This window comes from Lissotriton helveticus, chromosome 10 (assembly GCF_964261635.1).
Source record: "Lissotriton helveticus chromosome 10, aLisHel1.1, whole genome shotgun sequence".
Classification (NCBI taxonomy): Eukaryota; Metazoa; Chordata; class Amphibia; order Caudata; family Salamandridae; genus Lissotriton; species Lissotriton helveticus.
In genome coordinates this window covers 666,913,638-666,926,301 of record NC_136071.1, presented here as the reverse complement: position 1 = coordinate 666,926,301, position 12,664 = coordinate 666,913,638, and the positions used below count along the sequence as shown (strand labels likewise).

Below are 12,664 nucleotides of genomic sequence, written 5' to 3'. Positions count from 1 at the left end.
CGCTTGTACAAATACCGCTGTGGAACCCATCCTGGCTTTCCCTGTGAGGTGTCCACTCCTGGGCACCCCCAAGGTGGAGGCCAGGCATCCTTAGCGTTGTGGGAGCCGTTGTGGAGATTAAGCAAGCTATTGCCCAGAGTTGCAGAGTGGGACTCCATGATTGGAATAGGCACCGAGGCGAGAATTATCAGGTCTGTGGAATTATTTAGCCCAAGACCCGCTGAGGCGGGGAATTGAACCCTGGTCCCGGGCTAGACCTCTGCATCAGGGTGTGCCGCTCTAACCATTGAGCCACACTTCGCCACAGTATTGCTACTCCTCTTAAAGTGACTCCTTCAACATTCTTCATGGTGGAGTATGCAATATAAACCTGATCAGAGCATGCCTGAGAGGAGCTTTTCTTACTTCTTGGGTCACTGTCACTTCCTGGTTTTGATTCAGTACCAACAAAACACAATGCATGATGTGTGTATCAGAGATTCATCAGATCTAAGGATTTTCCAACCCTCCCGTAGCCAAAATCGGTTATTTCAGCCAAAATGTAATGTCTGAATAGCATTCTGGGTAGGAATATGTGTTGTGATACAAATAAGTCACGCCACTCTGGACTCCCTTAAAATCTAGGTTTCTGAAATGTCTGGGGTTGGTATGTTTTCCTAGGTGCTGACCAATCAAGGGCTAAAATACCGCAGCTACCCACAGCCTCAGAAATATTAAAATCCCATGTTGCATTTTGGTTCCCTTCTTGTGGAGGGTAATAGGCCTACTCATCCAAGTGGGGTAGTGTTTTTATTGGTAAAAGTGTGGAAATTATGGGTGGTAGGGCTTTTGTCAAACATTTCACATCCTGAAAATTCCCCCTAAAAAATATGCAGAAAATCAAATATTTTAGCCAATGCTTGATGTGAGCATTGTGGGTAAGAAAATGTGTTGAGATCCTCATAAGCCACTTAATCTTGGACCCCTTGCCCCCTCTCCCCCAGATGACTAGTTTTCATAAGTGTCTGTGGCTGGTATGTTTCTAAGAGTGCCGACTGGCCTGGCCTTGGGACCAAATACTGCATCCACCCACATCTCTAGAAAGATTGAAATTCCACAGAAAAATCTTAATGTACACATACTGCATTTTGGGCCTTTCCTCTTATGGGTGATAGGCCCACCCACACAAGTGGGTTACCGTTATTTTTGAGAGAAGTGTAGGAATGCTGGATGGCAGGACTTTTGTCGATCCTCACAGATTCCAGAACTTTCCCTGAGATATGTGAGGAAAATCTATTATTTTAACCAAAGCAGGAATTTTGCTGAGCGTTCTGCGTAAGAAAAAAGTGGTGGGATCCATGTATGACACATTACTCTGGGCTCCCCAGTTTTCAGAAATGTCTGGGATTGGTAGGTTACACTGGGTGCCAAATTACCACCACAACCCTCATCCTCAGATTTTCTTTTATTCCAAGGACGAATCTTGATGTCTCTATGTTGCATATTGGGGTTTTCCTTTGGCACATGAAAGGGCTACTCACACAAGTGGGCTACCATTTTTAGCTGGAAGCATGTCGGGACACGTAATAGTTGAACACTTGTTATCAAATTATTTTTTTCTATTTTTAGATTCAAAATATGTGTCTGAGTACAAGAAAGGACACAGTTTGCAAAATGCAATCTGAATCACATGACATTACAGTTAATCCTACAAATAGCCACTATTCCAAAAGTCAGATATTTGGGAAAATCGTTAAAAAAACGTATAGCTTTGCTTTATACCCATTTTTCATACAAGAGAGTTTACCTTATGAATCGTTACATGGTTGGTACACAGGAATAACTGTTGTGATCCGCAGTTTGGGTGAGGGCTCGGGGTAACACTCTACATTCTTTGCACCAGAAGGACCTGACGGTCATAATGTATATTACTTTAATAGACTGGCCATCATGCAAGAAATTACAGAAGGAAACATTGTCACATATTGGTTTTTTCTTACTCACTTTCATTAGTTTGTTATGTCAACAATTAGTCTCTTTGGGAAAACCGTGAGCGGCCTACACAAAAAACTCCTTGCTGAAATGAGAGGTGTCTTTTCAGAAATGTTCAGTGTTCTGTCCTTTTTCAATTTATTTATTGAAAAATTTGCAGAACATACAAAGCAAACAATAGAGTTCCCACAGTGCATACTTTTTTACACATGTTTGAGCAATATGAGTGTGTGCACGACCCTATGAATCAGAAATAAGAGATAACACATATACAGCAGTGGTAGGTTCCATTCGCCTTGTGATTGTGCCTTTGTCTATGCCATTTTGTTGCTGCTTGATGGTTCCTCCAGTGTCAGCTGTGCACGTTTCCTGCTCAGCTTGTAAAAATAAACTGGTGCTAAGGGGGCTCGAGATGTCTTTTGAGCCAGATTTATTTGGCATGAGTGGCCACTACTCTTCCAGTTTCTCCTACAAATAAACGTATCCTTCAACCAGCAGCTTTTACATTGCACTACCACTCTCTCATCGCACAACCCACATCATAGCTGTGAGTTTACGAGTACCATCTGCATATTCCCTGACATAGCCTAGTAGGGAGACCAGTGGTGTTTCTGGTACTGTATCACAGATCACTTTATCTATACTATTGAAAGCAGAAGTCTAGAACTCTGCTACTTTGGCACACCCCCAAGGGCATAAAATCAGCATTAGCTGTGCAGCATTGCATACAGCATGCATCGGTCAATAACCCCATCCTGTACAATCCAATGGATGTACAATATAATCGATGTAAGACTTTAATATAAATCAGTCGCTTTCAGAAGATAGGAGATAGCATGGATGTCTGGGCATAGCAATAATGCTACCTTTCCTCAGTCAAAACATCTTCCAGGTCTGCCTACCATTTTTCTAGCATTCTGGCTTTACTTTCCAGGGGCCTTGTCCTACATATTTGAGTATAATCAAACACTGCACAGGAGACAGTATATGAATATGTCAAGCGATATACAGTCTGTACGAGACTGAATGTCTTGCAAACTAACAACAGTGCCAGACAGATTTAAGTCTCCCATCACCTCCAACCCCATTCATCCCAGCTGCTGCAGAACGCACCCGTCTCCCATGGGTTTGTTAGACTGCCTCAGGCTAGCGGATTAAAGAAACTCCAACCAGGCACTACAACTAAGCCAGTCCCATGCCTACACAGTACATTTAACAGTGTCAATCGTGTCCCTGGGGAGTATTGGCTTGGTGCATACCTCTGTAGCCAAGAGCATGGGTCAGCATTATCCAGCTCTACTGCAGCATGGGGTAGATACAGCATGGGATGAACCCAGTAGTGCTTTAATTGGGTCTGCATGCAGTAGTTATACAGTTCTATATCAGGTGCACACAGTCCTCCGTGTTCGAATGGTAGGGTTAGCACCTCCAGAGATAATCTGAGCTGCTACCAGCCACTCTATGAGAGTCAGGATGGATATGATACGTTCAGAAAAGGCCCCATTAAGTGGTATCTGAATTTTCACAAAAATATAAAGAAGGTTGGGCAACACTACCATCTTTGTGATGGGTATTCTCCCCATAAGGGACAAGGGCAATCTGGACCAGACAGGAATCCACTCCTCCAGCACCCAACAACTGCACCATAGTTTTCTTGCCAAATTTGGCCCATATCACCATTAATCCAGATGCCTAAGTACTGAACAGTCGGGTCAGCCCACCTCATAGGGAACTCCATTGGGAATCATGCTGTGGTCTCAGTCAAAGGGAAGATCACCCATTTGGACCCGCCACATAAATGGTCTCATTATCTGTGTACATAGATACCTCAAGCTTTGAGCCATATCATTTAAGCCCTGTTCAGCTGATGTTGCTGCAGCCGAGCTGCAAGTAGCTCCATGGCACTGGAATATACAATCAGGTAATGTGGGCATCCCTGTTAAGTGTCTCTACTGATTGTGAAGGAGGGGAGAATCCACACTATGGACCCAGAGCCCGGCAGTAGGTAATTCATACAACAGTCTGGTCCACTGAAGGAAAGTATGGCAAAAGTGTATACGTTGGACAAGTGCAAAACATAGGGCCACTCTAGTGAGTCGAAGACCTTTGTAGCATCAAGAAACACCTCTATCGCTGATACCTGCAGATTGAATGTGTGGAGAAATGCAAAAAGGGTATGGAGGTTGTGGTCCGTGGAACATCCTGGAATAAACCCGATTGATCTGGGCTTACAACATCCGGGAGAAGAGAAAGGGTCTTAGTAGCAAGAAGTTTGCCCAGTATTTTATTATCTTTGTAGATAGTTCTGAACGAGTCACACATATTGGACTGCTTATGGGACTGTAGGATAGTTAATATTAAGACTGCCTGAACAGAGGGAGGCGGGTGCCCAGCTTTCCTGGCTTGCTCATACATTGCACCCAATTGCAGAGCTAGTTCCTCGGTATATTCCTGGCCATATCTTGAATTATATCTTCTTCAGTAAATGTGACATTGAGGTATTGCCTGTGAGTGATGTCCAACCAAAGTGCTTGGATGGAGTCGAAATATATTTATGAGTCTGTCAGGAGACACTGCAACCGTAGATACAGACTAGTGTAAAACCTGAGCATTGCCTGGGTAATGTGCCCCATAGAGTAGCAAGGCTATCCCTCAGTGTTCATCAACTCTGTAATGTGGGAGCTGCTCCATTGTTTCTTAGGAAATGCAGCAAGGGTTTTGCCAGCCCGATCACCTTTTCCAAAGTTGCGGTGGCCTCATTGTGCAGAAAACATGTTCCCTCTTCTTCATATTCATATAGTTAAAACTCTGCATTAAAAAGGGGATCTATAAGATCATTCTGGGGGTGTGTCTTCAAGTGAAGGCATGATCCGCTGCAGCATTCAGCAATAATGGGAATATAACTGGCATGTGATCGGATAGAGTTTGGGGGTAAATGCTCTGCTCACCAATATCCTTTGTTACCAACCAGTAGTCTAAATGCAACCAAGCACCGCAGGAAGTGGTTGCACATGTTACTTCTATTGCCAGGGAATGCCTGATGCAACAATTCAATTAAGTCTTGTTCAGACAATATAGAATTTAGTTGTGCAGTAGCACAGGGATGGGGTCTTCAAGTGGGCTGAGATTTTATATATTCTGGATCTAGCCCAGAATAACTGTTGAGTGCCCTAAACTAACAATTTTGGTTCATATAGCGAAGAAGAGTTCAGAGGAGTCAACAGTGAGGCCGTATACACATGCAATAGTGAACCTTTTGCCCATGAGAACACCATGAATGACAGCATATCTCCTTTCTTTGTCGCAGAATGAGCTCAGGGTCTGCCACTGCACCCCTCTCCTTATTGCCTCAGCAGTCCCTGTGCTTAGGTAGAATATGTTGACATGTACGCTTTCCAAATTCACCCTTCTGAAGTCCACATTCTTAGCTTTGACTACTGCAAGGACACTCTCCATTCGCAGGAGCTACTCATTGCATGTCATGGCCCATCTTCAGCGTCAGATATCCATTGTTTAAGATGGATTAGTCATTCATCATGTTTATCAATTTGATCGATCATTCAGTCTAGCCGATTCATAATTGATTCAATCTTGGAATCAATTGTTCTAAGACTGTTCTGCATGTCAGCGAGTAGGGTTTTTATATCTATGTCCTCAGTTGAGTCACTCCGGCCTCTATCAGGGGATCACCCACCATTGACATCCTCACTAATTGATCTTGAGGCGCCTTTCTTATCAAACATCAACTTGGCTTGATGTTTGCTAGTTTTCCCAATAGTAAAGGATGCTGTGAGACCCCAGGCAATGCCGAATATGTTGGCGCTCTACAGTCGCCCTCACAACTACAAGACTTCCAGAGAATGGTCAGCGGCCCCAACTCATCCCAGGTCTTCCAGGCAGGGCAGACCTCCAAGGTGAAGGTCCTCTAGTTGCACTCTCTTGGGGTGCCAAGGTACAGAGAGCAATGCAGCCAGATATCAGTCACAGTGCCAGCTCACCACGTAGGTGCAGCAGGTCCATGCTCGACATATGCCAACCATCAAGGCACTCCCAGACATCAAGCCAATTATTAAAGGGAGGAGCCCTGCCTGCCCTTCACACATATTGGCTGCCCCTAACTGCTGCTCACTCCTATCCCGCCGTCAAGGTGGTGCCCCCCCTCGCACAAGCAAATTGACTCCCACCGAGCGGATCTTTGAGGTTCTCCCCCCAGCTAACATCGTAGGCCAGATGCATGATGCACAATCCTCTCCAGACCCTTAGCTCAGTCGCGAGGTTGCAGGACCAGGGCAGGTCTCAGACCCCACTCCAGCGGGCCTTCACTCATCCACACTGCTGGGATCTGGCCACTCCGCAGCCACAGTAGTCCTTCCGCATTCATCTCGAAGGTGAGTCCAGAGCAGGTGCCGTCTCCCGCTTCTGTGATAGGCCATTGTTGCCCACAGCCACAATCAGCACGGTCCCAGAGGCAGCTTGCAGCAAAAACCCTCGTAACGGTGGATTCTGTGGGAAACAGTCCTTAATTGTCAGCCCAGAGCATGGAAGGTTGTCAGATTGTTAATTGGGCTGGCAGTCTCACACTGTGTCATATATCTTGCTGACCAGCTGTCTGCTGCTCTCCAGTTTTCTGGGTTCACCAGGTTTTATACCCCTTTCCCCACAAACTGCCAGTATGTAGAAACCACAAAAATAGGAAATATTGACCACCACCTAGAAAATTGCAAACATTTTGGTGAAAATAAATTCTTTAAAAAAAATTAAAAAATCTGCCTGTTCTTTAATGGGAAGACAGGGATCTAAGTACAGCAAACCTTTTATTGATGACATTTTTAGAAAAGAAAATACATACTTTGTTGCATAGTACCTTTTTCTCACCCCCCCCTAAATGAAAATGTTACTACATGTTTGCTATTTTTTAGTTTCCGTTAGGTGGTCCACAAACCGTTAGAACCTCCAAAATGCGGGGGGAAAAGGACTTCACTTCCAAATATTATGGAATTCTATTCAGATAGCCAGTTCAGTACAAGTATCATAGTAACTACAGTTGAGCAAGCATTTTTTTCTGAGATCTGACATCACCAATAGTGACTAAGGTAATAACCAGTCAGAGGTTGATAAAACATATTTTTTTCTCTGCATTTGACAATGTATTTTGCCATGATGCTGCACAGAGATTTTTGTTAACACTGCTTGGGTGACTCAAGCTTTTTCAGGAGTTAGTATGATGCAAGGACAAAACATGTAAAAGGTTGTGGTGCTCATCGTGTTGAAAATGGATCTGGCACATCGAGGTATGTGGAGGGAGGGTGGGATGGGGCATATATAGTGGCCAATGATGATTTTTTAAATGTGTTACGTCAGTGGGTTTAAAGGTAAATTTATAAGTGAGATGTATTTCTTCCACATACATTTTTTTCAGAAAACTAATTGCAGATGTTTTATTTCTTACTACACTTAGAGGCACATGCATCAAAGGAAATTGCATTCGCAAATGGTGCGAATCGCAAAATTCGGCCGTTTGCGAATGCAATTTCCATTTTTGGGATGCATTAACATGTTTGTAATTTTCGCAATTTAAGAAATCGCAAAATAGCGATTTCTTAAATTGTGATTGCATTTAAGGAATCTCAAATTGAGATTCCTTAAATGCAATGCATCAAACTTTTAAAATTTGCGAATTCGCAAACAAGGGGAGTTGACCTTCATGGTAATTTGCTAAAACTTTGAAAAATGCACCAAAGTGCATTTTTCAAAGTTCCATTTTACACACACACATGCCCTTGGGGCATGTGAGTGTGCAAAATGTACTTCTAAGCAGATTTCAGGGGTGCAACAGGGTGTCCTTTGGACACCCCTGCACCCTTGAAATTGCATTCTTAATTTGCGAATTTCTAATGGTGAATTGCAAATTAAGAATGTCTTTCCATTCATTCCTATGGGCCTCTAGGTCCATAAGAATGGATGGGGAGGTATTCCTTAATTGCGATTCTCAATTAGAGAATCGCAATTAAGGAATTTTAAGAAATCGCTATTTTTTTAGCAATTTCTTGATGCATTGCAGTTTACAATTCCTTAATTGCGATTCCTTATTTTTCGCAATTAAGGAATCGCAAAATGCAATATTGATGCATGTGCCAGTTAATTTGTAACATTATTCAAACATCCTATGATTTAATGATTACTTCAAAGGGTGACTACAAAAAACAAACCCTCGTCTTGGTCTCTGGAATGTATTGCTCAGAATATTTTGTATCATCCACAAACAATAGGAGGAGGAGGGGGATTGTATGTCTGCACGCATGCATGCTTGCAATGTGTCAGTACGTGTGTACACCTCTTGTTCTTCAGTATTAGATTGTTAAGAAGCCATTACAATTTCTCTGTGCAGGTACATAAACCCCAGGAAATGTATCTAGAGTGTCTACTGATATTCTCAACTATCTCTTAGCAGTATTACTATTCTGAGATATCGTGTTCCTGGTGCTGTTTAAGGGCTAGTTAGGTGTAACTATAAGTGAGTATGTTTTTCTTCTTTTCTGTGAAGACATATGTTTAGAGACCAACAATTGCTCTACCAATTAGATGTGAAGAACTTTGAAGCACATGGCTTTATTTGTAACTGAAGTTAGACTTGTACACGGGGGGTCGGGTACAAACATTTCTTTCTCTGATTATATTATTTATTATGTACTTTCTATGTAATGAAATACTAGACATTATGAAACTTTCATTTATGTTTTGTTTTAGTCATGTTGTAAAGCATATGAATACCTTGGCTTCATCATGGAAAAAGAGCAATCTTATCAAGACGCGTCCAGTAACTATGAATTGGCTTGGAAATACAGCAATGAATCAAACCCAACGATTGGTGAGTTATGAAAACACATGATGTTGTTTTTATTCACATAGTCTTACTTTTGTCAAAGTGATGTTGCCGGTAGAGATTTTTTAGCAGATATACATCATAAAAATAAAAGGTTTTAATATTGATTTGTCAGGACACACCATCTTAGCAACCTCTTCCAGCACCAGAACTTGCTTTCACCAAAAATGAGGAAGGTACTGTTAGAAAAGGGGTTATTGGTTTGGAAATGGGGGTCCCTTACCAACTTAATAAATACATTCTGGTTAGGTCTCAAAACAAGTCTCAGAGAAGCTCTGCTCAGCCCCTAGTAAATTGCCACGAGCAGGCAGTTCACCAGAGAAATGCATTGTAAGTTCGAGTAGTATCAACATTTTAAAGTAAAGAACCAGACAAAATAAAATTCTGAAACCGGTTTAGAGAAATAGAGAAACAAATAATGATTTAAAGAGACATCAAGACCATTAAAATTGATAAGGAGTACTGGAGTTATGAACATGGAGAGTGTTAAGACAAAAAGCACCTAGAAAAATTAAAGTGGCTTTTAAAAGCTGCAGTTTTTGTTGACTGGTACGGAGGCAAGATTTGAGGCCAAACTCGAAGGAGCAAAGGTCTGGTATTCCAAGCAGGTTGTCCCGATCATAGTTTTTCCCTACAGATTTTTTCTTTTTTCATAGCAGTCAAAGTCCTTCATCAGGGCATGGTCCAAGACTATGGCTGGTGAGGGTCCATCAAAGTCAGATACGTCATCATTCACCACCTGATGATGCTGTTGGTTTTGGTGCCAAAAGCTCCTAACAGGACAAGGCTGGATTTTTTTGTTGCAGGGCTTTAACCTTCGACCTTTTTCAGTAATTTTAATTCTCTAGCAGGGCAAGGCTGGAAGCTGTAGCTAGGCAAGGTTCCACAATGCTAGATGCTTTCAACAAGAAGTCCCACTGAAACTATTTTCAGCATGCTAAAATTCTCTGAGCGGGACGAACCTGATTATCGTGACTGCCTGGAGTACAACCTTCATTGGCACACCTCAGCACCATGTTGTGTTCCTCTTTTTTTTTTTTTTTGTCCTCATTTGCCTGTACCTCTTGCCCGCAGACTATATAGCCAACCACCTATTCGTGCGACTCGGGATAGAACGCACTCACAATCTCCACCTCTTTGGGGAACGATCTGGCGGGAGACCGAATCTGGGTTTACTGAGGTATTTTGTGACGAGTGGCGACCAGCCATACCCGACACAGACTCCATCAAGGTAGGGACTACCACGAGGTCCTTTTCTTGTCTAACGGAACCGCCACAGTGGACTCTGAAGTTTGGAGGCATAATCATAGGACTGGGGGGGGGGAACCCAAAAAAACAAAAACCCCGGTACTCTAACACCAAGAAGATAACAGATTCCAAAAAGAGAGGTTTTGTCTGCTGTAAGATCTAGCCAGGTCTACTTTTGATGTTTCAATTAAAGATGTTAACCAGCTGGCATGTGTTGGCGCCTTTGAGTCAACCCAAAATTTACATATCTGACGTCTGGCGAGTAAAATTGCATAAAACAGTAACGGCCTTGCTGTACCAGTCACATTATCAGCCATTCCAGAAATTATCAGTGTTAATGAACAGGTTAAGGATACTTTAAGTATCGAGCCCAGTGTATCCAGGACTTCCGCCCAGAAAGTCTTGATTAGTGGGCAGTCCATAAACATGTGAACGTCTGATGCGCCCTGAAGACTGCACTTATTACAACATTTACCAGCTTGGAACTTTGCCAGCTTTTGTGGTGACCAATAGGCTCGGTGTAGTGTGAAGAGGTGGTTTCGCCTCAACCATGCCGGTTTGACAATTTTATATAAAAGAGTGAATGATCTTATCCACCAATCTTCTCCTTGAAGGAGCATATCCTCCGCCCATATTTCGTCAGGAAGGTCGAAGTCTCCGTCCACCTCCTCCGAAATTGCCCAGTACCAATGTGCCACTTCTTTGCTTCCCTGTGGTTTCTCCACCAGTTGTTGTTCTAACATGCTACACCTCCCCACCAAGGCGTTCTTTTTGAAGAGCTCTCTAGACCAGCTTACTAGTTGCATGTATTTAAACCTTGATAGCCCTGGGCCTACCTTTTCAAGCAGATTATCCCATGATATTAACGCCCCACCAGCTAACAAGTCTCCCCATCTCGTGATCCCCCCTTCTCTTAATGGCGTCGAGAGGTTGTCACCCAAACACGGTGGGAGCCCCGGGGAACCCCACATTGGAGCCCAATTTGAATAGTAGGCCAGCCTTGTTGACCTCTTAATCCTTGTCCAGGCTCTGGCCAACGATTGCAAGACCTTCAACCTCACCTTCTTGAAAAATTTCTGTTCTCCAAATTTGAATAAAAACCCGTCCATTGGCAGGCCCGTTCCAGTTAACATGGCCTTAAACATTCTCCCTACTGTTGAGTCTGTTGGGGTCTTCAGTAGCATTCTTGAGAATGATAACTGAAAGGCCCAGGCGTAGTATTGTATGTCTGGAAGGGAGAGCCCACCCTTTTCCCTCCTCCTCCTCAGTTTCTTCCATGCTATCCGAGTTGCCTTGTAATTCCACACAAACGAGTTAATGTCCTGTTGACACTTCTTGATTTGTTTTGAGTCAAAAGCTAATGGAATGCTGTTAAATATAAATGTAAGCTTCGGTATAATTGACATTTTTATAAGGCTTACCCTCCCATAGATCGTCAGTGGGAGAAATGTCCATGCTTTTAGAAGCGCCCGACATTCTCGGGATACCCGATTCAAATTTACCTGAGCTATATTCTTGACTTCCTGGGTGATCGTAATTCCCAGATAGCACATTGAGGAGGTTGTGTCCAATTGTGAATTGTTAATATTCCACTCCATTATTTCGGTTTACCTCGCATTTATCTGGTACCCCGAGATTTCCCCGAATTCTTCTGCTCTCCTGACAACTGTTGGAAATGCCTGAATGGGATCTGACGTATATATCAGGATGTCGTCTGCATACATGCCCAGACGTTTCACCCATCCACTAAACTCAAAGGGGATAATACTCTGTTCTTCTCTTATTATCTGCGCAAAGGGCTCTATATAAAGATCGAACAGAAGCGGGGAAAGGGGACAGCCCTGCCTAGTTCCTCGTGAAATCTTAAATGGCTCAGTGAGTGTGTCGTTTACTAATAACTTAGCGGTAGGAGCTCTGTATAGAAGCTGGATAGTACGGCAAAACTTCTCGCCTAGTTGGAACTTCCTGAATACAGCCGTCAGATAGGGCCAATTGACCCTATCAAAGGCCTTTGTGGCATCTAATGTTAGGGTGGCCAGGGGTAAGGAAAAAGTTGTGGCGATGTCTATCGCCGCAACCAAGTCCCTGGTTAGGTCCGCCATCTGACGTCCCCTGATAAAGCCCTTTTGATCCTCATGGATTATAGAGCCGATCTTGCTTGCCAAACGTGCTGATAAAACTGCAGCGAAGATCTTATAATCTATATTCAGCAGCGAGATCGGCCTATAGGACCCGCAGTCAGTTGGATCTTTACCTGGTTTTGGTATAAGGACTATAGTTGCTTCGCTCCATGATGCAGGAGGCACTAACCCTTTTGTAAAGATGGTGTTAAATAAATGAGTCAATGTTGTTACTAGCTCTGAACACAAAACCCGGAATAATTCCCCTGGGAGGCCATCTGGCCCAGCCGCCTTCTCCTGCTTTAATTGACCTATCACCTTACTCACTTCCTCCTCTGATATCTCCCTATCAAGGCGGTCGATCTGATCTCCAGAGAGGGTAGGTAGTTGAATCCTATCTAACCATAGATTTCTTGTCTGGGGATCGTCTTCAATATCTTCG

The 12,664-nt window shown here is 43.3% G+C and overlaps 1 protein-coding gene across 1 annotated transcript in view; it reads left to right on the top strand.

Moving 5' to 3' along the window:
- TTC21A (tetratricopeptide repeat domain 21A) overlaps positions 1–12,664 on the top strand; it is a 465,179-nt gene that overhangs the window by 380,834 nt on the left and 71,681 nt on the right. The window contains exon 27 of the mRNA XM_078663200.1: positions 8,719–8,839. Coding sequence (XP_078519326.1) covers positions 8,719–8,839 — 121 coding nt within the window. The remainder of the gene's footprint in view (positions 1–8,718; positions 8,840–12,664) is intronic.